The 26,418-nt window shown below is 37.4% G+C and overlaps 1 protein-coding gene across 2 annotated transcripts; it reads left to right on the top strand.

The window, feature by feature from the left end:
- On the top strand, positions 1-26,418 carry dipk2aa (divergent protein kinase domain 2Aa). Of its 2 annotated transcripts, XM_079379008.1 has the most exons (5): positions 55-263; positions 7,025-7,310; positions 7,390-7,923; positions 18,641-18,944; positions 24,150-26,418. In XM_079379008.1, the coding sequence occupies exons 3-5, from the start codon at positions 7,471-7,473 to the stop codon at positions 24,488-24,490; spliced, it is 1,098 nt and encodes a 365-aa protein (XP_079235134.1). In that variant the 5' UTR covers positions 55-263; positions 7,025-7,310; positions 7,390-7,470; the 3' UTR covers positions 24,491-26,418. The 2 variants fall into 2 exon arrangements, with proteins under 2 accessions (XP_079235133.1, XP_079235134.1); XM_079379007.1 differs by having other exon boundaries at positions 1-263; positions 7,025-7,923.

The raw sequence follows: 26,418 nt of genomic DNA, 5'->3' as shown, positions 1-26,418 counted from the left end.
GGTCGTAAATACGAAACCCGATCCACGAAGTCGGATCTTTTGTGCAGCTGCTTCAGCGCTCGCAGACTGAACTTGTCTCGAGATTGAAAAGACAGCCCTTGCGAATTTTACAGAAATAAAGAAACAGTAATAGCAGTGTGCACGCAACATTTGGACAACGTGGGAAAGCATGGATGCGCGCGGCTGGTAGCAAGAGTTCGCAAATAGACGGAAGCTTCCTCGAGCGACTGGAATAAACCGGGAATTTCACTCATTTTTATTTGGTAGGTTGTGGGATTTGCGTGTAATCACGATATGTGATCGGTTTCATATATGCAATGGTTTCTACTATACAATTTGAATGGACTTCTGAACTTTGCATCGAAAGTAACTTCAGTCGGTTGTTGTTCTCTAGTAAAGCGAATGAATCGAGAAAGTTTGCTATTTTGGTTGCTCAAGCATGTTTATTATTATTATTGCAATGAACATTCTGATATAGCTATCGCGTTATTCTTATAGACCACCAGCGGTGAAAATAATTAGATAATCAAAATACTTTGTGATTGTGTACGTTAATGCACATCACATACACGCGGTTGTCGTTTACATAACGATTGCGCTAACAAACAAAGTTCCTGCGAGCATTAACTTGTCTCCTTCCTATCGTTTACCTGCTGTTGTGCTCTTATCCGCAACATGAGGCGAGATGATTGTTGCCTTCAGCGTCAAGCTGGTCATCTAGTTTAAAGCACAACGTGTAAAGGTTTTACTTGTGTTTTTGTGACTATAATTAATTTGTAATGAGAACTTAAACCAGCTATGTTATTTTTATATTACGTTCGTTCGGACGTCTCAAGTGAATATGTTTGTAATATTTGGAAAGGTGCACTAAATACAAGCTCAAATCAAGCTGATCAGTTCCTGAAGCCTATCAGCTGAGTAAGATAATTATTACAACATTTCTTATATTATTACCAAACAGTCACTACGGAAGTGGGTGACACATCAGACGAGTAGTCCCATTTTTTTCTGTATTTTAGGGAATAGTGTTAAAGAGAGAGTTCACCTAAAAATAAACATTTTCTACATACCTTCATGTTGTTTTAAACCTTTATGGCTCTCTTTTTTTTTCATCTCTGGAATAAAGAATGAGATTTATGTCTCTTGTTGATTTATATTAACTAGTAACTTTATAGTATTATCCTCTATATGGTGACAGCTATCATTTGTTTTTCACAAAAAATCTATCCTATTCCTATTCTCTGCACACTGAGTCTGACATTTTCTCATGTTAAAAAATAAATAGGACCTCATGTTGTGTCAATCACGTTTGCACACTGCCTCTGAAACTTTCGTCTATCAAAAAAAAAAAAAAAAAAAAATCGGATCAGGTTAGATTATCTGCGTTATCGCATCCGTAGCATGCATTTTGATAGGAAAGGATGGGGAATACGAAAAAAAAAACTGAATAACGCATGTGAAAATTTCCGACTCCGTGTGCAATTACCTTAAGAATATGTTGCATGATCTGAATTAACTACTTTCATTATGCTTTTACTGTGTTGTTTTTGGTTTGATAGCCCCTGGTGGCCCATTGGGCCCCATTATATGGAGGTGAGCAATATTAATATCTGTCACAACTTTTGTGTGTTAGATAGAAATAGAGTTTGGACTGACATGAGGCTTTCTAAATGCTGACAGAGATTTCATTTTTGTATTTTTTTTTGGTGAACTGTCCCTTTAAGGGTGGTTCATGTAGGTCACCCACTTGCTTCCATACAGTACAGCCATCAATCATAAGAGTGTAAAGTGCAAGCTGATATCTGCCCCCCTCACATTCGTTGTTGGTTCCTGTTCTGTATGGCTTCTCACACGCACAGCATGGTTAATTTATAGCTCTTTAACTGGTTGGGTTAGTGACTGTTGTACTCGCAGCATAACGGCACGGCCACGTCGTGTGATCAAACATTATTGACTTGAACAGTCGATAGCTGTGACAACTGTGGTTTTTCATTCTCATTACCACAGAGAAGTGAAACTTAAAGCAGCATGCAACACAATAAATGGCCCAGCACACATCGTTTAAGCATTTATAGAGAAGAGAGCTGCTCTTTTGAGGACTTTAACTTTTAATTTATACATATGTGTTCAGATCGAGGTTAAGTCGGACCCCTTTACATTCTGAATTAGTCATTGTTGACTTATTTTAGCACTGAAGTGTGTGTGATACTAAAGAGAGAGGCCTGCTTTTGACTCATTTTAGTAAGCGTTGGTTCTTGCTTTTCGTATAACATTTTGGAGTCCTGCAGATGGAAATTTGTCAAAATATGATGAGAGAGAGGAGAAGAGTTTGCATAGTGTGACAGGGCTCATTTGAATTCTCAAACATCATCGTTTAAATTCATTTGTGAGGGTAAATGTTGAACGTTTTAACTAGAAACTGGATTTTGTTTCGCAGTCTTGGAGCCCAGGTTTGTTGTGAAGCTTTGAAACTGGTGTTGATGAATCATCTTGAAAGCCGTCACCATCTGCCAGACGTTTTCCAGGTCTGTTTACCCCTCGTTCGTGTGGCTTATCCTTTCAGAAGAAGTTTTACACTCTACACAAAGTCTTAAAAGTTGTGAGCAGCGAGAGCTTTGTGTCTTTTTCTGTATGGAAAACATGTCCGGTGAGCAGGCTGTTTAGTTATCTGAGCTCTCTCTCCATGATAAGGTGTGGTTTTTATTGGACCTTTTCCCCTGCTTGTAAAGTGCTGAGGGAGAGGCAGAAAATGACTACAGCTTTACTCACATCAGCCTCAAAGAACCGCATGAAACACTCTAAGCGTACGTGTTCTAGAAGTTGTCATGCTAATAATTTGGCTGCATAGTTGTGAAAGTGTTTTGATTTCCAGTACTATTGCTTTTTAATGCCTTTTTCATTTTTTTTCTTTTGTGGCATGCAAATCAATATACAGGTGCATCTCAATAAATTAGAATGTTGTGAAAAAGTTTTTTTTCTTGTAAGATATTTCAAAAAGTGAAACTTTCATATATTTTCGATTCATTGCATGTAAATTAAAACATTTCAAAAGTTTTTTTTGTTTTAATTTTGATGATTAGAGCTTACAGCTGATGAAAGTCAAAAATCCGTATCTCAAAATATTAGAATATTTACATTTGAGTTTCAATTAATGACATCCCTACAGTATAAATTCCGGGTATCTCTTGTTCTTTGAAACCACAATAATGGAGAAGACTGCTGACTTGGCAATGATCCAGAAGACGAACATTGACGCCCTCCACAAAGAGGGTAAGTCACAGAGGGTCATTACTGAAAGGTGTGGCTGTTTACAGAGTGCTGTATCAAAGCATATTAAATGCAAAGTTGACTGGAAGGAAGAATTTGAGTAGGAAAGGGTGCACAAACAACAGGGATGACTGCAAGCTGGAGAATACTGTCAAGCAAAGCTGATTCAAACACTTGTGAGAGCTTCACAAGGAGTGGACTGAAGCTGGAGTCAGTGCATCAAGAGTCGCCACGCTCAGACGTCTTCAGGAAAAGGGCTACCAAGCCACTTCTGAACCAGAGACAACGTCAGAAGCGTCTTACCTGGGCTGTGGAGAAAAAGAACTGGACTGTTGCTCAGTGATCCAAAGTCCTCTTTTCAGATGAAAGTAAATTTTGCGTTTCATTTGGAAATCAAGGTCCCAGAATCTGGAGGAAGAGTGGAGAGGCACAGAATCGATTTTGCTTGAAGTCCAGTGTGAAGTTTCCACAGTCAGTGATGATTTGGGCTGCCATGTCATCTGCTGGTGTTGGTCCACTGTGTTTTCTGAAGTCCACAGTCAACGCAGCCATCTACCAGGAGATTTTAGAGCACTTCATGCTTCCTTCTGCTGACAAGCTTTATGGAGATGCTGATTTCCTTTTCCAGCAGGACTTGGCACCTGTCCACACTGCCAAAGGTACCAAAAGCTGGTTCAGTGACCATGGTGTTACTGTGCTTGATTGGCCAGCAAACTCGCCTGACCTGAACCCCATAGAGAATCTATGGGGTATTGTCAAGAGGAAGATGATGGCGGGTGGTGATGGCGCAGTGGATAAGACACATGCCTTTGGTGTGAGAGACCCGGGTTCGAATCCACTGTGAGACACCAATGTGTCCCTGAGCAAGACACTTAACCCCTAGTTGCTCCAGAGGCGTGCGACCTCTGACATATATAGCAATTGTAAGTCGCTTTGGATAAAAGCGTCAGCTAAATGTAATAAATGTAAGATGAGAGACACCAGACCCAACAATGCAGATGACCTGAAGGCCGCTATCAAAGCAACCTGGGCTTCCATACCACCTCAGCAGTGCCACAAATTGATCAACTCCATGCCTCGCCGAATTGAGGCAGTAATTAAAGCAAAGGGAGCCCCTACCAAGTATTGAGTACATATACAGTAAATGAACATACTTTCCAGAAGGCCAACAATTCACTAAAAATGTTTTATGAATGTTAGCATTATGAAGTATTCTAATTTGTTGAGATAGTGAATTGGTGGGTTTTTGTTAAATGTGACCCTAAATCATTACAATTAAAAGAACCAAACAATGTAGACCCCCCCCCCCCCCCCCCCCCATTTTCAGGTGTTTTCTATATACAGGGTTTCTGTGGGTCTTAAAGTCTTAATTTGCCCTTCCCTTCCACAGATTTAAGGGACAGTTCTCCCAAAAATTTAAATTGTCATCATTTACTTAACCTCAAGTTGTTCCAACTGTTTGAGTTTCTTTCTTCTGCTAAATACAAATTAAAATATTTTGAAGAAAGTTGGTAACCAAAAAGTTGACGGTAGCCATTAACTTTAATAGTGTGGGAAAATATCTGGAAGTCAATGCTATTGTCACTATCTCTATAAGTCCTTTAAAAAGTCTTGCACCAGAGCAGAAAGTCTTAAATTCATTTCATTTTAAAATGTGTTAAGTTGATCGGCAGACACTTCTCAAGTAACTGTATCTTGTTATTTTCATATAGTGGTTGGGAACAGGATTATTCAAGCCTGTTCCCAACCTATTGTGTGTGTGTGTGTGTGTGTGTAAAATATTTTTTAGTAACGGAGATGGCTTGGTAATTTTGCTATTACAAATGACTGTTCCCTTCAAATTATTCCTTAAATTGTCTTTACTTGGTCTTAAAAAGGTCTTAAATTTACCTGCAAACCTGACAGTTTTTTGACCCTACTTTAGTGCTGTCAAACGATTAATCGCGATTAATTGCATCCATAATGAAAGTTTTTGTTTACATAATATATGTGCGTATGCTGTACATTTATGATGTATAAATACAAACACATGCATGTATATATTTAAAAAATATATATTTTTATATATTAAATATATTTATGTATAATATAAAATATAAGCATATGAATATATAAAAGTATAAACGTAAATGTTTTCAAAATATATACTGTATGTGTTTGTATTTTTATATACATAATAAATATACACAGTACACTTATATAATGTAAACAAAAACTTTTATTTTGGATGCGATTAATCGCAATTAATAATTTGACAGCACTACCCTTCTTACTTTTCCCCATTATTGTTTTATCAGCCATTTCAGATAAATGACATGTAATAACAAAACAAACTGTGGTTGAGTGCATTAGATGCTGGTCTCTTCCTGTCTAATTGAGTTCCTCTTTACCGAAATAAGCTGCAAAGTCGACCACACTATATGCTCATATATTGAGGCTACTAGTACAATGTGCCGAACACCGTTTAACACATACAGATACATTTATGAAACATGAAAGACTTTTGTGTACAAAGGGGTTGTACTATCATTTCAAATAGCTTTACCCTTCACTACCCAGTATTTAGTCAAATACTATATTCAAAGTATGCTTTGTTTGAAACATTGTTTGATGTAATTGAGTCATATCTAGTTTGAGCTGGACACATTTGACTAGCCCGATCATGTCTGGATTATCTGCAGATTGACTGTGTGCTGTTCTCCACTATTCTCTGTGAGCTAAACATTTCTTCTTTTTTTATCTCATCATTGAAAGCAGCCAGTTTCACACTGAGCTCCATATTTGCGATTTATGCAAGTTATGTTTTTTATTTGAGTCATGTTTGTTATTTGATGTAATTATGTATAGTATCATACTGTAGGATTTCACACTATTACTCCTTAGTTGAACATATTTTGAAGGATCATACAGGTATACTAAGCTGCAATTTTATTGGTTTGTGCTGTATCTTTTATGAGGTTGAAGATGATGAGCAAAACCATGCCTAAACTTTTATAGTCTTATACCACATTCTTCTGGAAATATTATTCGCAACAGCCTCTGCTTTACATCAATGGGATTTTCGAGCCTCCTATCAACTCTTGCTAATTGTATATTTTAGTATTATAAAGGTTTGCATGAACAATTCTAATTAGCTAACACATTTGAATGTACTCTAACATGCTGCTTAACCTCACTGTGTAATTCTGTCTTTGTCTAAGCTGTCTGCTAAAGTTAAATGCTTTGAAATATACACCACTGTATTTGAAGCATTAATAGGTCACATTAAACGGTGCTATAGTGTAGAGTGAGCTAACATTTAAATTTTGTAACATCTCCCACTTCCTGTCGCTGTCCCCACAAGACTGGGGTTTGGCTATTATGTTAGCGCTTACAAACTAACATGAAGATTGATTGTTCGTCTGTCTGTTCTCTTAAAGGGATAGTTCACTGAAAAATGAAATAATTTACTCACCCTCATGTTGTTCCAAGCCTGTATTTCTTTTTCTTCTGTGGAATACAGAAGAAAGTCAAAATGGTAATGAAAATCAATGGTAACCACAACTGTTTGGTTGCAAATGTTCTTCAAAATATCTTCTTTTGTTTTACAAGGAAGAATGAAAGTCATACAGGTCTGGGTGAGGGTATGTAAATTATGACAGGATTGTTTTGGGGTGAACTATGCGGATAGCTCCGAAATGCCAGCTGATAATGTCCTCATTACACTTACGACTTCAATGTATGGTTTTATTAATCTGATTTCATTTATCTGTTTCAGGTAGAGTGATTTCTGATGTCGCAGCTTTATGCCAACTCGACGTAAAACCATAAATCCCTTCTGTAAAACATGGTGAGAGGGGCTCTTGAAACCGATGAGCTTACCAGGCAACACTACTGCCAATATGGAGCACTCTAACTAACGTGAACGTGATGGGGATGATGATATTACACAAAGCAATGATGGAACAGCCGCATTGACAAAGATTAACTGCACTTGCTCTCAGTGCACTGCTGCCAATCAGCATGCTGCGGATACTGTCACTCAAATTTGGCCGCGTCTACCGGTGTGGCAAGTTCCTCTTCATCGTAGCTCTTTTTGTGATCCTGCTGATGAACACTCACAACCTCTTTGCCTCTTTCCAGAGGAACGAACTCACCGACCGGCGATTCATCGGCCTCAACAAGTGTCCGGCCTGCTTTGGCACTAGCTGGTGCCGCAAGTTCATGAACAGCCAGGTGACCTTTGAGATGTGGGGTCGCCTGCGCTTCCTAGACTTTTTCAACGTAAAGAACGTTTATTTCGCTCAATACGGAGAACCCAGGGAAGGAACGCGCAGGGTCGTGCTCAAACGCCTGGGCTCCAACCAAGAGCTCGCAGAGATCGATCAAAAGATCTGCAAACGGGCCACTGGAAGGCCTCGCTGTGATCTCATTCAAGGTATGTACAAAACAGAGTTCGCCCGGCTTAATGGGGACGTAAGGCTGCTGACCCCAGAAGTAGTGGAGGGCTGGTCGGATCTGGTGCACTGCCCGTCGCAGAGGCTTCTGGACCGGGTGGTCAGGAGGTATGCGGAGACCAAGGACTCTGGAAGCTTCCTGCTGAAGAACCTTAAGGACACGGAACGAATGCAGCTGCTGATGACATTGGCGTTCAACCCTGAGCCGCTTGTGCTGCAGGTATCTACACACTAGCCACTAAAATATCTTCTTTAAATGCATTTTTAAGTTGCTTTTGATGCTGAAGCTCTGTGTCTGATGCCCGCTTGGAAGTTAAAGGGATTAACGGTGCATCTTTGCATATTTTAAAGTTGTGCACAAGACTATGTAAATAATAGATACTTTGTGTCTGTCGGTGGTCACATAGAGATTTCTCTGCTTTGGGCAACAGCGTGCTTGTCATGAAGAATTCCTTCAGACATAAATCATAAAGCGTTTATTATTCCATAAGCAAAGTTTAAAAACACAGAGGTGGCGTATTGTTCCAAAAGTTGTTTTGTTCAAAACTTGTTTTCGGTTTGATAAACATTTTCCACTTAAGTGTGTATAATACTGACAAAAAAATGTGTGGTGGTTAATTCACAGCAGTGACAGAAAGGAACTTTTCCCATTAAGGACTGATATTTACGGACTGGCCCAGTAGTGCACAACAAATTTTAGACTACACAACGAAAGCTCCACAACACAACAAATTGTGATATCCAATATATTTTTCTGAACCATTGAAGTTTCTATGGGACGTTATATATCAGGCCATTTCACGATGTTGTTTCTATAACAGAGTGTCTAAACACTAAGTGCAATTTACCCTCCTTGTTGACATTTAGGCGGTTTACACTAACTCCACCCACCAATGTCTTGTTGGGCCACACAAATTAAAAATGACACCCGATATTTAACAGCTGAAGTGGCGTTGGGAGTAAGGCACATAGAAGAACCATATGACGCAATTTAGTTTCAGTGAAGAAAGGCATTTACTATCAATGAAGGAAATATTATTGGAAATAATGTGCAGAACGAGTGTCGCACATTTATATTAATAAACCATATAATTCATAGTAATGAGCCTTTAATTGGCTATAACCTATCAGTGCTCAAGCGCAAGCATTGAGAAGCAGAAGTAATGATTATGAATGCTTCAGGGAAAAAACTGCAAGAATACTACCTTAACATCCTCATAATTCATTGACAAACACTTCATTGTGCTTTCTGTATTTTCGCGCAAGTTCACAGTGACCTACATGGCAGAAAGCACACCCTGCTTGCTTTCATTATTTTACAAAAAGCACAGGTTTTTTTTTGTTCTTGTGAGTGCACACAAATGAAAATAGACCTTTTACAGATTCAAAAGGTGTATTACTCTTATGACAAAAGTGACAGGAGTATTTTAAAAGTTAAGCATGTTGATTTCTGGGGAATACAGCGTCTGATATAAATCTTAAGAGAAAAGGGGAAAAATGGTCCTGTATGTCTTGAAGTTTGGGGCATTCTAAGTAGAGTTAAAATGGTATGTAAATTTGGGTATAGTGATCAAAATGATCCCCGTTATCAATATTATCACAGTATTGCTTAAATGTGCTGGCAGTGTTCAACAAACTGACCCACACTAAAATCACTTCACCAAGTTTTGTCAAAAACAGTGAAAGTGACATACTTAAAAATGTCAGCTGGCACGTTGTTAAAACAATAATTGCCATATCATCATTGACAATTTATACCACATACCCCTATTTCCAGTGTATTTTGTCCTGTGCTTTTCATTCACAGCAATGAGAGTACTTGACAGCTCTCTTTTTTTGCACCCCTCGGTCCAGCATTGATTTTCAGACCCAGCTAATCTATTCCAATTTCTTTTGCGATTGACCCAGCTTGTCGAAGGCCTGGGCAAACAAAAGGACATCTCTGTGTGAGCAGCCAATATCCGTTCTCACCTCCCATCATTCACTCCATCTGCCACACCTCAAGCATTCTAGGTGATAAAGGCAATCTGAGCTCTCTCCGGAGAGCGAGCCGCTCGATTTGATTAGCAACATACAGTTTAGCCCCCTTTTGCCCTGCAACCTCTGCAGCGGTTCGGTCAACATAATGACATGTCATTAGTTTGCTGTGGATGCCACTAATGAATTGGCTCCTAATCCATAGGTGCGATTAAGTGTGATCTTCACCAGTGCTTGCTGTTCCTTCCCCTGCTGAAAACATGATGTTAAAGCTAACAGATGCTTGTCTCCTCAGAATGCTCTAAATGATTCATCTCACTTCCTGGAGCTAAGAAAAGCCAGTTTTCTAGTTTGCCAGAAGTTGTAGCAACCTATTGCAGTTTCATAAGGCAGGCAAAATCTGCTTTCTGATTTTTTTTGATTGTGTTTGAAACCTGAGGCAGCTGCCTTGCTGTCAATCAAGGTGTATGAAGGTGCCTCTAAAACACCATAATGTTGCGTTTAATAGGGCTGCACAAAATGGAAGAAAAAATGTGATCAATTATGAAATTGTGATGCGATTAGTACACATTGGAACCTGATAAAAATGCTCATTTTAGAAGCAAATTTTTAATAGCACTTAGAAGCTTTTGCATTTGAACTCTTTATATATTTACTATTATGTTTACTATATTACATTTACTAGGTTCCAACAATGGTTGACCCACACACAGGATTGTAGGATATCGTAGGCAACAATGGATACATCTAATCTGCATTTAGAGACGGAAGGCAACTTGGTAGACTGATATATAAACCAATATTGCATTTGGACATGCTTCATTGGCTTTCTTCCTCTATATTCTGCTTGCGAAGGCATTTTTTGACCATAAAGGAGACACAAAGGTCTCTTTTAGCAGATATAAGGATTTCTGTATGGAAAGCTGAATTTAGATTCTATGTTTGTTTTCCGTTTGCCCGGCTGGATGGATCAATCAAATTTAGATTTTTGTGGTAGCTGTGTATTTTTAGGTTTGAGTAGAAAAAATAATAGACTAATTTGTTATGTTAGGAGTTGATGGGAGTGCTGCTCTCAAGTGGTGGAAAAAAAACACCTATGGAACCGGAGACTAGCAAGACAGTGAGAGGATTACAAAATCAGCGTGTGACAAGAATTCAGATGTCCCTTCATGTAGATGTTTTTTTTTAAAGTTTTGCCCACTGGCATTTTTACTGCTATTTATAGCCGTAAAGGTCAGAAACACAATTTGTTCCCCTTAGCCTGGTATTGTGTCAGATTGTTGTGAAATATGTGTCCTCTGGAAAAAAGCTGCTGTGCTTGACTTTGTGCTTGCATTACTCGTGCCTCCTTCCTTCCATTGAGAACGGAGGCCCATCTGCTCGGTGAGGCTGAGAATAGCACAGGCAGAGCCCTGAGGGTCACGTCCATCACGGCATTAATCTTGCACACAGCCCAGTGTGTGCGTTGTGCGCCTCCTCTCCCTTCACCTGACAATGAGGTTATTATGAGGTTGCCATGCCCGAAGCACCTTTCTAAACAGTCCCAGAGCTGACAGGAGTCAACTGCTGTTTGTGTGTAAGGCTTTCACAAACAAGACCGAGCACAGCGAGGTTGTTATCAAGGACATGCCTATTATTTAGTTCTTGTAAACTGGTGAACTCTCCTCCTGTTGAAGAAAAGTGTCCAGATAGCGCCTGCAGTACTCTAAAAAGTGTGTTTGAAGCGATTCCCGGAGTGAGATTTAATCTAGGTTCCCTCAGGTTTTTAAAGTATAATGCCTTATATAAAATGTAAGGTCATAAAAAGTTAAAATGACTGTTTTATATCTTAAATAGTACAAAAAATGTCTGATTTATTGTTTGCAGACATCGTAAATTTGGTGGAAGAGAGACAAAAGGTGATTAAGGTACCTTAATACTGTAGAATCAAAGGAATAGTTCACCCAGAAATAAAAGTTCAGTATTTGCTCACCTTCTTGTTGTTCCAAACCTGTATGAAATTCTTTCTTCTGTTGAACACAAAAGAAGATATTTTGAAGAATGTTGCTAACCAAACAGTTTCTGGTCTTCACTGATAGTTTAGTTACCCATATTCAAAATATATGTTTTAATAAACTGAAAATTCAAAGCTCAAAGTCTTTCAGCAGCCATTTTTTTTTTGCCTTATATTATTATATTGTGGAAAGCATGACACATTTTTTTTTAAAGATTCTTTGAACATTAATGTCTTTACTGTCTCTTGTGATCAATTTAATGAAATATTTGCAATTAAAATAACAAAAAAATGCTTTTCTTACTTAGATTTTTTTGTCTCGTCTACAGCCAAAATATCCAAAAATTCTTAAATCAAGAAGGAATTTCTAGACAAGTAAAAATAATTGTCTTGTTTTCAGAATAAAATAGTCAAAATTAAGTGAGTTTATGCTTGTCTAGAAAATCCTTCTTGATTTAAGAATTTTTAGATATTTTGGCTGGAAGACAAAAAAAAATCTAAGTAAGAAAAGCATTTTTTGCAGTGTTTGAATGAAGACACCAAACAAAGATGTAAATGTGTTAATGGCATTAAACATTAATTAATCCTACACATTCATGTTGACTTTTTTTTTTTTTTAAATCCAGTCTTTAGAACTTGTGTGAGTCTCAGAATAGGTCTTGATTTTGCTGACAGCTTCTTATCCTTCTGTATCCTGTCTTTTCTTGCTCTGTAGCTGCAGCTGACAGGTTGCATCGTGGATTATATCGGTGTGAATTTGCTTTTTGTTCATCCTAGTTTGAATTGTGTTAAGTAAGTAAGTCTATGGGGCAAGACGTTGTGGTGGTTTAAAAGCAGAAATATGCTGGCTTTTTAAAACTTTGTTTGTTAAATGGCATATATTCTTCCAGAAATGTGCTACTTGAGCTATAAACATGTTGACTATGTTCATACGTCTTTTCAGTGCTAGGCAGATGATTATACATTATCATTATAGTTCCTGTGGGTGACAGTTGCAGAGTTTTGCAAGTACAAGGTTAGTGGTTTTATCACACTATAGTCTTACGTTAATATTAGAGATCGACCGATATATCGATTTACCGATAATTTTCCCGATATTTAAGCATTTTTCCATAATCGAATATCGGTTTTGTAATATCGGATTCCCCGATAAACACCGCCATCTTGTGGACGTTTTCAGAATTGCGCGCAGGATCGCAATTGCAGCGCATCTGAGGGGAGACGAGACAGCAACGGCGTGCAGGTACTTGATTTGCTGTAGTTAGTAAACTATTTAATATTACAGGCATTAATGCACAAATTAGATGTATTACATAAATGCCTGATATATAGTTTAAATGCAACTTGGCTCTAAGAAATATGATAAATAAGATACTCTGTCAAGCCCTGTCCCTATAAAGATAGGCTATAACTTTGCCTGAAATAACACAGCCATGAATTAGCACATGGTGGAAATAAAAGCGCTGAATTTAATTCTCTCTGTGGTCTATTAGTCTCGTGAAGTCGGAGTCACATAGATAATCCGTCAAGTCCTCTCCCAATAAAGACGTAATTTTGCATGAATTAAATAATACAGCCATGAATGATTGCATGTTGGAAAGAAAAGCATTGAATGTAATTCTCTCTCTGTGGTCTATATGCTCATCATTAGTCTCGTGAAGCCGCTTTCATATTGCAGTTCACTCAGCGGTTGATGCTCAAGAAATGCTCAGCACGGCCACCGCATGTAACTTTTAACAAGATTCACTTTTTTGAAGCACCCTAAATTGTATTAACACTTACTATATAACCATTATTTCGTTTATAAACATCTAAATTAATACAACTCTATGGAAATTAATTATTTATTATCTCTGCGATTGATCGCAGTTTGAGTAGCTTGTAGTTCTGTGTAAATGCAGATAAACCGCGCTGTCAGCAGCATAATTTAGAGCATGCCAGTTGAGAAATGCAATAAAATACAATGCTTGTTATATTCCAATATTCCAGAGAATATTATTCCGTGAATTAACATTATCCAGTGAATTATTCTTCACTCTTTATCCTATTAAACAGCTTAAAAAACTGTTTTTAAAAATGAAGTTGATATGACTCCTTTCCTTTATTTTCTCCATTTGAAAACATTAGACTTTCTATGTTCATTTTGCTTACTGCTAATATTAGTGTTGCTGCTAAAGCTTTTTATAAATAAAATGTTTTTTATTGTTGTAATACGAAGATTAAATTGAACATGACAGGGCTCTAGACTGCGACCAAAATGGTAATTGTTTGCGAGTTAAAATTTGACGTGGTCGCATTTGTACGAGTGCCAGGTCTGCGCTGCTCCAAAGCGTCTGCTTCATACAGCGCGCGCTGCCAGCCGCAGCACATTATAGCAGGAGTCAGATTCCACTGATCACGTGAAGAGAGGTGCTTTCAGCGCGAGCGCTTCGTGGGTAGAGCCTGGTTTATACTCGCCGCGTCAGCACGAGCGTGAAGGTGCGCTGAGCGCAACGGATGGATTTGTTTTCAAACTAAAGTAAAAGACTGCTTCTTAAACCAGAGAAGGTGAACATGCTGGTATTCTTGTAGAAAAAACTCCTGTCAGCTACAGCCAGTTTAGTTTTACTTTTCTTTTTGTTTTCGTTTTGAGAAGCTTGTTATCTTTGCTGTTTACCTCAGGTTATGCTATGGAGGCTTTCCTTAATTAAAAAAAATATATATATTAATATGTATTTGCTTCCTCAGAGTTTGCTAAACATTCTGTAATATACTAGGTATATAGTACATCATGTGATGTGTCCTATGCCATGCCTTGTCTTATTCGTTTTTGTTGATAAATGTTATGTAAGAGTTTGTCATTGTCAACTTACTGTTTTATTGTTGTTGCGCTTTTTAATTAAGAATAACAATGAATCCATCTTTTGTTTTAGTCTTAAAAAGTTAAAGGTGTATAGATATAAGCAAAACAGACAATGATCTTTTCTTGTAAAATGTGACACCAAGATCGCAAATTTGAAAGTAAAAAGCACACGAAAAAAGGAATTCCTGTTCACAAAATTTAAATCACAAATAATACAGATGAAAAAGATATAACTATAAACTATGATAAAAGTTCATCAGCATGCATTGATTAATCAAATGTTGTAGCAAAAACAAAAAACAAATTGCAACCAAATTATGTCATCGTGCGCAAATGTGAGATCAGTGGGAAGAATGAGTCTAGAGCCCTGCATGAAAGACTGCTAATTCTCAAAAAAAATTTTGTTAAGATGACTGAAAGGAGGAAAAACCAAAGTGAAGTATGGACTTACTTCACGCAGTCATTTATTTACTTTATAACAGTAAATAAATATCGGTTCTGCATATCGGTTATCGGGCACATAGACATGCAAATAATTGGTATCGGTATCGGTTTTAAAAAATCAATATCGGTCGATCACAAGTTAATATGTATAATGATTGCGTCTTGTTTAGTAGAGCTTGGGAATGGAATCGGGGGAAAAAAATTGCAGGCTGGTTTTAAATAACCATTACCCCACATGAACATCAGTATGCTGTATTACGGCTCCAACATATCCATATTTTCAAAATAGCACTGCTGTATTCTTTTACAGTTTGTCACTTAGAGCACAGCCATCTGTGCAGAGTTGATATTCCCTCCTCACACTTCAGCAGCAGTTTGACAGTCTCTATAATTGCAGAGAGTGTGAGCAAACTGTAGACTTGGGAGCTTCGCCACCCAAATGGAAGTTGCCGTTCTTCATTAGTTGTCAAGCAGATCTGTTTGTATTTAAAGAAACTTTAGCGCAAATATTACAAGAACAGTCTTTCTGAAGTCTCTTGGCGATTGGCAATCCAACAAAATCTCAGTTTCTGGAATTGGCCCTATCAAGGTTGACACCAGGCTTTGGGTTTCATGGGCTGATCTCATTAAGCTGCCACTACACTAACTAAGGTTGGGTTGATGTTTTAGCATCGACCAAGGTATCGATACTGAATTGGTGCCTCGACATAACCATATGGTCAATCATTTAATTTAATTTTGAATTCTATACTGCACAGCCCTAACCCATTAGCAGTTTAGATTTGAAGGGTATTTGTACAGTACATGACTAGCACCTGGCCGTCTGTCATGTGGTGTTGATGGTGCTTTTATTAAAACAAACCTTTCACCTGCCTCCAACCACCTGTTTTGAGCGTCACACAGCCGTTTGGCCATTGTTGGCATTTATGAAAGGGTCAAGTGCAAACATGACGGGCTAGAATTTCCACTAGCTCGGAAAAACAAATAACTATCTTCCCGGAGGCGGTTCTGTCTGCTCGCTCTTGCACGCGTTGCTTGTGTTTGTCACTGATTCCATGCATTACCAATCTTACAACACTCTGTGATAAAATGAGTGTGATTTTATTGTTCATGAAAGCTGAGACATCAGCTGGCAGACAATAACCTCTTGATTTAATTTGCTCTTGAATGTGTTTGCAGCTTTTTCGTATTGTTAATTTTAAGCGGTTTACAGCTGTGTTTGTTGATTCACATGCAATAATAGCATGTTTGTGATTTGAGGATCTCTTTGACCTCTGTTGGTAAAGAGATGCGCATCACCATTGCATAGAAATGATTTAATACATTTTTGAAGGTTATGTGCATTGTCATCTTCTAGAGTCCTTGACCAAAGGCAGAGCTCTGCGAGTAAGGATGTAGAGTTAAGTGTTAGTCAATGTTTCAATTATAGCTAGAACAGCACTTCAGGTTGGGGAGAAAAAAAGAGAGGAGGAAGAAAAAGCTTGCATCCGGACCGTGCTAAGCGGCCAACTGCAGCTCAACAGGTTTGTAGTGTGTTGTGCTGTTTTATTTCACTGAATTTCATGTTAAAACCTGGTTTCGTTTAAATTTATTATAGTGTATAACTGTATATGGATTTTGTTTTCCTTCACGTTTGGTAATGATGCACATCCTTGGAAATTTGATAGCAGAACAGGAAATAGGGTATTGGCCCAGTGATGTTTGAAAATGTCATGCAAAATGTAAGGAGAAAATGTTTAGTGCAAGTAAAATACGGTTTGACGTGCAACTACACGGTTTCTGCTAGTCATGAGCATGCATGTTTCTCCGACAAAATGAGACTAAGTTTCCTAAAAGAGAAAGAGGCCTTTAGACATTATATATTTTTATATGGAATGTATGCTGGAGTTGAAAAATTTCATATTTTTGATTTGCAAAATGCTAGAAATTATTATAGAATGCAATTTTAGTACATTTAATCAGTACATTAAAACTAATTGAAATATTAGAATAAAAAAAGTGGAGTAAAGATGCATTTTCCCTATAAAGCTTCTCTACAATAGCTTTTTCTTTAGTTTTTTTTGGTCTGTAACAGTGGGAGTTATTGGGATTTTTTTTGGTGGTCATCTATTATTTATAAAGTTCAACAACTGAATGTAGGGGCAACCACTTTCTGCACAGTGAAGCTTTTTTCCAGGAACAAATCCTCACTCTCACACAGGACGTGGCCTTCCACAGACATTCAACACTTTCAGAGAATGAAACTTCATGATGACGTGTAACCCAGAAGTAAAAAAAAATTCTAGAGACACAGTGTTCCCTTCTGTAATTGACTCATTTGTCACAGACCGAGCGGTTACTCTGTTAGCACCTAATAATTTAATTCAACATTCAGTCTAATTCCTAAAACCAAAATGTAGTTTTAGTAAAGCTAAATAATTATCATGGTTAGCATTACAATTATGGTTGCAGATTTCCATTTAGATATATCCCTATTGCATTTTTGTCACTGTTGTTTGTTCTGGCACACAGTGTGTAGAAAAGTGCTGAAGATACATTGCCAGACAGCCAGAACGAAGCTTTAGAAATAAATCAATAATAATTATTGTTAATTTCCAACTATTTTGGATTCACCAAATGTCACGTCACTCAGATGCAGTGTGGATGCTTTATACCCAATATACACTATTAGCAAGAAACGTGGAGAACTTTTTTTTTTAAATCAACAAAGCATATAAAATTTATTCTGCAGTGTGGACCGCTTTGTTTATAATAATAGGAGCATTTGTGAGAATCCAGAGCTCACACTCAACTGTAGAGCTCAAAAAGTTGTGATTATAATAGTGTATTGTGGTTTTGGTTGTTTATAATTTATTTAAAAAAAAATCAAATAACAGTTCTGTTTCGATGCTACTCTGAGGGCTAATGTGAAGTTCACAATTTAGTCTTAATTTACTGAATAAATTGCGATAAATGTCTGTTTTGGATGTGTAGCTGCACAAATGTCTGATTCATCATGCAAAATGACATTTTTAATAAATATTCCATTAATCTACATTACTGATTCTGATTACAATGTCAAAGGAAATAGTCAACAATTGATTTTGTCAGTATCATTATGAGCATTAGAACTGGTCAAGGCAAGAGGAAAATACAGATCTTGTAGGTTTTGTCTCCACTTGATTCACTCGTGACCCCAAAAAGACTCAAGGACAGGACGGGTGTAACAGATTGGACACTGCCTCCTTCAGTTATCAGATTTATTATATTTAAGAGTGTAAGCTGGGAAAATGTTATTTATATGACCGATTCGCTTTGCCTGAGTCCACAAGAAACCATGCCTATGTCATGAAGAGCAGGAAACATCCTCTCCACAGCATGATTCAGCCTCTCCAGCTCAGACCACAGTGGCCAGATGTTGGAAGCTCCGAATGGTTACCGAATGCTGTGTTTTGTCCTCTAAATTATTTGAATCTCTAAGATTAAAGTTTAATGGTCACTTATTCATATTTAATGACTCGACTTGAAATGGGGCTATCGAATATCCGCAGCACTTAAGAAAAGTTTGGTACAGCTACTTTGCTCCAAGCTAATGATTGTGCAGTTTGTCTATGTCTTAATTGCCTTTTTTGGACATGGTGTGGGTTTGTGTCAACGGAGAACTACTCTCACCTTGACTCTCCTCGGGTTTCATCTCTGCAGAGTTTTCCCTCCGATGAGGGCTGGCCGTTCGCCAAATACCTGGGGGCCTGCGGCCGGATGGTGGCGGTGAATTACGTGGGCGAGGAGCTCTGGAGCTTCTACAATGCACCCTGGGAGAAAAGAGTGGATCTGGCCAAGCAGCTGATGGACATCGCCGAGCAGCTGACCAACAACGACTTTGACTTTGCCCTTTACCTCCTAGACGTGAGCTTTGACAACTTTGCAGTGGGTCCTCGTGATGGAAAAGTCATCGTCGTCGATGCAGAAAACATCATAGTGGCAGACAAGAGACTGATTAAGCAGAGTAAGTAACAACTTCATTCCAACATCTCCGTGCTCTTGCTCTACAGCATTATTAAATTGTGCAGGAAACTGTTATCCAGTTTAGACAGATTTTCATATGTTCTGACCCACTTTCAGTTTTCCCTCAGATGGGCTGGAGCACCTTTTTTTTAGGCCTGTTTGTTTCTGTACTTTGCCTTCCCCATCAAAATAAATCTTTTTCAGGACTTTCAGGAAGAATTATCAGTCTCACAGACCAGGTGGAACCCTGAACGGGTCTCCCACGCTCTGATTTTAATTAAAGAGCTGTTTCTTTTTTGGGACTTTTAAGAACTTTACACAAGAAAAAGCACAGAAGGCTTTCCTGTAACACTGGCCAGAAATTAATGGGAGCAAAGATAGATAAGGGTGCAAAAAAATGAAATTATGGCTGTCATGATTGAAATGAAATGTGAACATGAATGTAAAGTGTTGATTATGACATTAAATTTAGATCTTGAGTATAACCAGTCACGCACATTTCTGTTAAGCTTATGAATGCAGTAACCAATCAGAGGTATCAAAATGAGTCATTGCTGAAAACTGACTGAATTCTGAATCTGTACTTGTACGAAATCTCTCATCACAAAAAAGCAAAGTGCAGTGCAAGTAAGATTAATTTTGCAGTGTAGACAGCGTCAGTGGTTATACCATGAGTTATTGCATGAGTGCATAACTCGTGCTTGACTTAAGTCATGGACCGCTTCAGTGATGGAGAGCGTACTTTGCTCGCTTTATTCCCAGTTTAAATGACGTTTTGTTTTTCATTCTACTAAAATAAGCAATCTGAAGACTTGATTTTCGAATGCATAAAAAGTAATTCATGAACAGTTCATGAACTTTTTTTTGTCAGGAATATGACATGTCGTTTCCCCAAACCCAAAACGTTTAATAATTAGGCTATTAGAGCAATAATCAACAATTATAGTTTTTGTCATGATCTTGCAGCCTTGCTTTGTAGTGGATATAGTGAACTTGCTGTTATTCATTTACCATATACATTTATGTAGGCTATTTAAATTGTTGTATAGATACATATACCACCTTTGAGCAACATTAAAAATAATAGCCATTTCAGATGCAGCTTTTGTTCCATCTTTTTTTTTGGTAACAGTCTATAGTATTCTGATTTCTTAAAGTAATAGGCTAAATGTAAGTATTTGACATAAACAACACCGATACATTAAATGAGGTAATTATAAAAATGCCCCTGAAAATCAATTCCTAATTGAAAAGTTAATTTCTGGCCCAGATAGAACCCCTAATTTGATAATGCATGGGATTTAAATTCCAGTTTCACATTTAAGTAAGCATTGCTATTGAAGTGTTTGCTTTGCAACAGATGAATGTGGCCCAAAGCTGCACTTTTGATTCTGGACGGTAGTGAGTTGGCATGGATGGGTGCAGTGCTGGACCAACAATTCGTGCCAGTGCCAGACTGGGCTGGCAGATGAACTTGGAGCATGTGTGCTACATAACAATGGCTATTTGCTTCAGCCTGCCAGCGTTTATCTGAATGGAGCTCGTGTGTGTGCGCGCGTTTGCTTGCAGATGGGTCTTTTGAAATGTTAGATAACACAAGCTTTTTTCATTGCGTTAATATTCTGAATTGACGTGTGCTTCTGTCAAACCACTTCATTGGACATGTGTGGGCATCAAGGTTGGAAATCGTTTTGCAGAGGGCATTGGATAGATGGGATTTTTTATTCATCTTTTAATTTGAATTAATTCTGCTTGTAATATCTGTTATTTAATATGAACCTTTTAAGGATTGCCATTCATGGATTCAGAAATGATTTCTTTTCAAAGGAGGTGGTTTTTTATTGTGAATATCTGTTGGCAATTTTTGTTGATTTTAATAACATTTAATGGTAACACTTTCTATAATAAGATTTCATTTGTTAAAGAGATTAAGTTCACCCAAAAATGAAAATTCTGTCATTAATTATTCACCCTCATGTCGTTCCAAACCTTGTAAGACCTTCGTTCATCTTCGGAACAAATTAAGTTGACCGTAAGTTTACGAAGCTACGAGAATACTTTTGAAAATACGTTCAGATCACAAACAACGTAAACCGCATACATAAGTTGCATACATTTGTTTATGTATGTGATCTCCAAAATGGCACTACAGGGTGACGCGGAGGAGACGAATTGTTGAATAATGTCATTATTTTTGTTTTCTTTGCTCACAAAAAGTATTCTCGTAGCTTCGGAAAATTACAGTTGAACCCCTGATGTCACATGGATTATTTTAGCAATTTCCTTGCTACGTTTCTGAGCCTTGCTCATGTAAGGATCCTTGCTGTCTATGAGAGGGTCAGAGAGCTCTCGGAATACATCAAAAATATCTTAATTTGTGTTCCGAAGATGAACAAATGTCTTACAGATTTGGAATGACATGAGGGTGAGTAATTAATGACAGATTTTTCATTTTTGGGTGAACTATCCCTTTAACATTAGTTACTGTAACTACATTAGTTAACATGATATAGCAATGCTTCTACCGAATTTATAACCTTAGTTTATTTTGATCTCAGAATGTATTAATACATTTTAAGGTCAAAAGTTGTTTGTTAACACAATAATAACTTTTTTATTAACTAACATTATGAGACTTTACTGTAGTGTTACCCATTTAGTTCTAGTTATATTCTGTGGGTGAGCAGTTCATCCAAAATAAATGTTGTCATGTTGTTCCAAACCTGAAAGAATTTATTTCTAAAGATATTTTAAAGATTGTTTCATCTGTTGAAAGTCAATGGGGTTCATTTGTGTTCCATAGAAGTGACAGGTGAATAAATGATGAACTGTCCCTTTAATTTAAGATTTCCATCAGTTCTGGAACAATATTTTGTGCCGTTCGTCCATAAACCTCTGGATGTGATTATCAGCACACACAGTGAAACAGAAAAGCGCCGAAGCCAGCGTGTGCTCCGATTGGCTGTGGCACATTAACTCCTCTGGATTTCATAATTGGCTCCCACGAGAGTGATTGACAGCACGGTGACTTCATTTTCTCTAATTAGTTATCGGCGTGATATTGAGCTGTGTCAAATGACCAAGACAGCAGTTCCCCAACTCTTTAAGGCGCTTTATGACTCAATATAGCTTTGCTGATGAGTAGATGTCACAGCCCAGTCTATTTCTGCAGGATCCTGCGGCTTTATTGATTTGTTCAGCATTAAAATGGGTGGCTAGAGAAGAACTCCACCTGCTTTCAGGAGAATTTTTTATTTGTCTTCTCATAGTGAAGAGCTGAATCAAGTCAGTGTCTTTTATTCTGCAGATTTTTGTTCAATTTTAGTGTAGGTTGTGCTTTCTGAAGAAGACTGAAATGCTACAAGAAAGCGATGTGTAATGATAAAGAGCTTTGTTGCCTGGTATACAGAATTTAACAGCAAGTTGTTTTTAAAAGGAAGAGCCAGTGGAATACGGATTAGGCCGTATTGAATAAAAGTCAGCTGACTGAGACTAGGCATGTTATGAACCACAGAGGAGAAGTTCAATCATTGCTTCAGCAAAGAATAGTGAACTTGTGTTGAATGTTAACATGAAATAATACATGTTCCTGGTCTTATTTTTTTGACCAATAGCCAAATAGTTATTTAGGAATTGTTTCAGCTTATTTTAATAATTAAGAGTAATTAAATGCCAGTTAACATTGTAATGAAATCTACTGCAAACTACATGCAACAGTAATGACAAAGCTGAATTTTCAGCAGCCATCACTCCAGTCCTCAGTGCCACATGATTCATCATACTAATATGCTGATTTAGTGCTCAAATAACATTTCTTGTTATTATTAGTATTGGTTTTGGATTCTTTGATGAATGCAAAGATTCTGTAACCCTTTAATGGTTTCTGCTGAAGCTTAACTTTGTCTGCCCTACATGCTACATCAAGCTACCACAACTACAAAACGATAACAGGTGTTAGGCTGTTTTGATTAACTACAACAAGATATTGCAATAACAGCTTTTGATTAGCTGTTACGAGCGGCTGCCCCCATGGGGTCCAATCCGAACGGTGCTGTACACGGGTCCTAACTCTTTATGACACCAGCGGTGTTTCAAAACACTGCACACTCTCATTCTGCTCTAGCACCACTTCATAGGGCCAATGAATTCAATGTTTTTTTTTATTTCATTTTAATTGTTAAATAAAATTTTAGTAATCAAAATGTATTTAAATCATGAAGCGTTTAACAACAATTCATTAAAAGGTAATTAAACCACTTCATTAAAGTTTGTAAAAACACAGTTTAGCATCACTTTGCAAATTTTTTTTATTTATTTTTTTTTCCCAGAAACGAAGGCAACAAAAAAAAAACTTTTAAAATGTAATCACATAATTTATGTGCTGAGGTTGACTTTTAAAATGAAAGACATGGAAAAAGTTGTGATATTCCTTAAAACTATAAGTTTTAATAATTTTGTTATTATTACATCAATTACAGTCTACTGTGCAATAGTATTATTTCCATCAAATTTTCTTGAAGTTCAACCTAACTTTTTAGAAGGGTTGTCATGAAGACCTTTTGAGCTTCTGTATCTACTCCATGTGACATGAAAATGGATAAGACACATGCCTTTGGTGTGAGAGACCCGGGTTCGAATCCACTGTGAGACACCAATGTGTCCCTGAGCAAGACACTTAACCCCTAGTTGCTCCAGAGGCGTGCGACCTCTGACATATATAGCAATTGTAAGTCGCTTTGGATAAAAGCGTCAGCTAAATGAATAAATGTAAATGTAAATGCTGATGAAGTGAACCCTCAGAGCAGCTCTGGAGATGAAGTGTTCATGATGTATTCAGGTCCTCATACAGTGAGACGGCAGATGCATCGTGTGTGCTTGTTTGTGTAGTAGACGAAACTGTGCTTCTCAATCATATAAAAAGTACACTTAATATTAAAATAGCTGTCTTTTTGTACTTTAATATTCATAAACGCAGGTCCACATCATGAATTAAGCATACAGTTCTACTTTTGACTTATTCATGTAAAATTGGCAAAATTTTATTTTATATTGTAAATTTAATTTAAAGGGTCCTAACTTCAGCCTTCAATATTATCGAATATCCATTTTCACCCAGAAACATGAGATGCAAATGCAATGTTGATTTTGAGGTTTCTTCTCTTGTATTGTTTTGACATTATATTTGTGTTTTCTTTAATCCACTCAGATAAACCAGAGAACTATGACGTGTGGTACGAGAGCCGCTACGAGGAATGCGACAAAGAAGCCTGTCTTTCCTTCTCCAAGGACATCCTCTGCTCTCGAGTCACCGTGGACCACAACTACTACGCTATCTGTCAGAACCTGCTCTCCAGATTCGCCACCTGGCGTGGCACCACGGGCGGTCTCCTCCACGACCCCCCTGCCGACGTGGTCAAAGACGGTCGCCTCATAGCCCTGCTGGACGAGTGCACACGGCCTCAGAAACTGTACGGTCGCTTCCAGGCAGCTAAAGAACTGCGGGAGTTCCTGACACAACTCACACAGCTGAGCAATACTAACAGGTAGTGTCCAGAACAGGGGACCCCCCCACACTCAGAAAAGACCTCTAAAGTACTTTTACACATGTGCTACCAGATTCTGGAACACATTTGTTCACCTTCAAGGGAGTCACTGTTTCGTTGCCGCTATCAATCATGCCAACATTGGCTCCAGTCCTGTCCGGGGCTAATTAAAGACGTTTGCACATGAACATGGATTAAAGGGTCGTGTGAAAATCAGCAGAATACAGGCTCAAACTGCTGTGATCACACTGGTGTGTGTATGTGTGTGTGTGTGTGTGAGAGAGTTGATTGTAATATCCAATGCTTCAGTGAATACCCTTGCTGCTATTACAGGTTCTGATCAGGATCCTGTAATACGGTTTCTAATTAATTTAGAAATTGGGTGCTGTAGGTGCACCGTGAGCAGGGGTTATAACTGAAGTGACACCGGGAGCTTTATGTTTGGATGAATCTTAACAAAAACATGTCCAGGTCATGTTTTAACCCAAAACAAAAATAAATAAAACTTTGAATATAATCCATTTCTGTTTTGGCCCGGAATATAATTATATTTTAGAAGCATTTTTTAATTCAGTGTGTGTGTGTGTGTTTTTTGTTTTGTTTTTAGTTTTTTTTTTGCACATTATCATAATGCCAAGATGTTTAAGGTTTTTGTTTGTTTGCCATGTTCTGTATTTTTTGTTGTTGTTGTTTTTTCTTACGTTCTTTTCTTTTTTTGTTTGTTTTGGTTTGTTTAGTTTTGTGTTTTTTGTTGTGTTGTGGTTTTTTTTATTCTGTTTTGTTTTTGTTTAATTTTGTGGGTTTGTTTTGTAAAACAAAAGAGTAAAATGCTGTTAAAAAGATTTTAATTTTGTATAAATTTAAAGCAATATAATGAAATATTACTCAAATATAAATTTAAAACGGTATACATTTTCTTTATGCAAAATGAGATTTTTGGGTGAAATATCACTAGGACATGTTTTGAGATTCATCCATTTGTGTTTTATTTTAGTCTCTATATATATTCAATTAACCACCTGGTTTCTTTGCTATGGGAAGTGAAGTCTTAACTGAATTTGTAAGTGTGCTTGGTCAAATTATGCCTCATATCGAGGGGAAATTTGATCAAGTGTTTCCTGTTACAGTGAACCATTTTGGTGAGACATTGATGCCTTTTTTTTTTTTTTAAGTGGCAGTCAATGCCAATGATGGATAGTTTGATGACTTTATTTAAAAAACAACCCTAAAATGAAAATACAAAAAGGAGAACAAAATGGGTTTGAAACAACTTAGTATGCAAGAATAAAAATACCAAAGAATAATGTCACCGTTGTGTGGTTCATTTTTTTCTTTTAGCAATCCTTTGACCAAGATTGTTCAAAAGGGAGCTCTTATTTTTCTTGTTTCTGTCTTCATGAGCCTGTTAGTGTTGTTGTTGTTTTTACCTTTTTAATTTTTTTTTGTTTTGGACCAATGCAGTTTAATTTCTCATATGCCGGCAACCATGACATACCGTCTCCTTCACTTGTATTGTGTTTACAGAGACAAGTTGCACTACATTGTCAGATCATAGTTTTTCATTATAGACCCTTTAATATTTTCCCTCATCAATTTTGTGTCCTTAAATATTTTTTGTGCATCTTTTAATGTTGTTCTTTTCCCCCTAACAATGTTACTCATGTGCCACTTTCCATGTTTGTAATAAGCAATATTGGGAGTTGATAATGAATTATTGCTTTATAAATTTCTATTTCATATTGATTTGTAGGCATTCCAACTTTTGAAATCCCCTGTTTCTGTTAAAATATGATTTATTCTGTAAGAAAAGTCTGCTTTCTGTATGTGTTTGTTTTGAGACTAAGGAAAAGTCTGGTCGTACTGTGCCTTCCATTCAAAAGTTGTATTTTCGACTGGATGAGAATATGAAATTATATTAAAATATCTATACTT

Source organism: Barbus barbus (assembly GCF_936440315.1).
Source record: "Barbus barbus genome assembly, chromosome: 26".
In the NCBI taxonomy this organism is placed as follows: domain Eukaryota; kingdom Metazoa; phylum Chordata; class Actinopteri; order Cypriniformes; family Cyprinidae; genus Barbus; species Barbus barbus.
This window is presented reverse-complemented; position numbering and strand designations above follow the sequence as displayed.

Excerpts from the sequence above, each read along its gene's own strand:
- dipk2aa (XM_079379007.1), top strand. The coding sequence starts at position 7,270 with ATGCTGCGGATACTGTCACTCAAATTTGGCCGCGTCTACCGGTGTGGC. Across the intron at positions 7,924-18,640 it reads CTGAGCCGCTTGTGCTGCAG|AGTTTTCCCTCCGATGAGGG; the intron begins GTATCTACACAC and ends TCATCTCTGCAG. Across the intron at positions 18,945-24,149 it reads CAAGAGACTGATTAAGCAGA|ATAAACCAGAGAACTATGAC; the intron begins GTAAGTAACAAC and ends TAATCCACTCAG.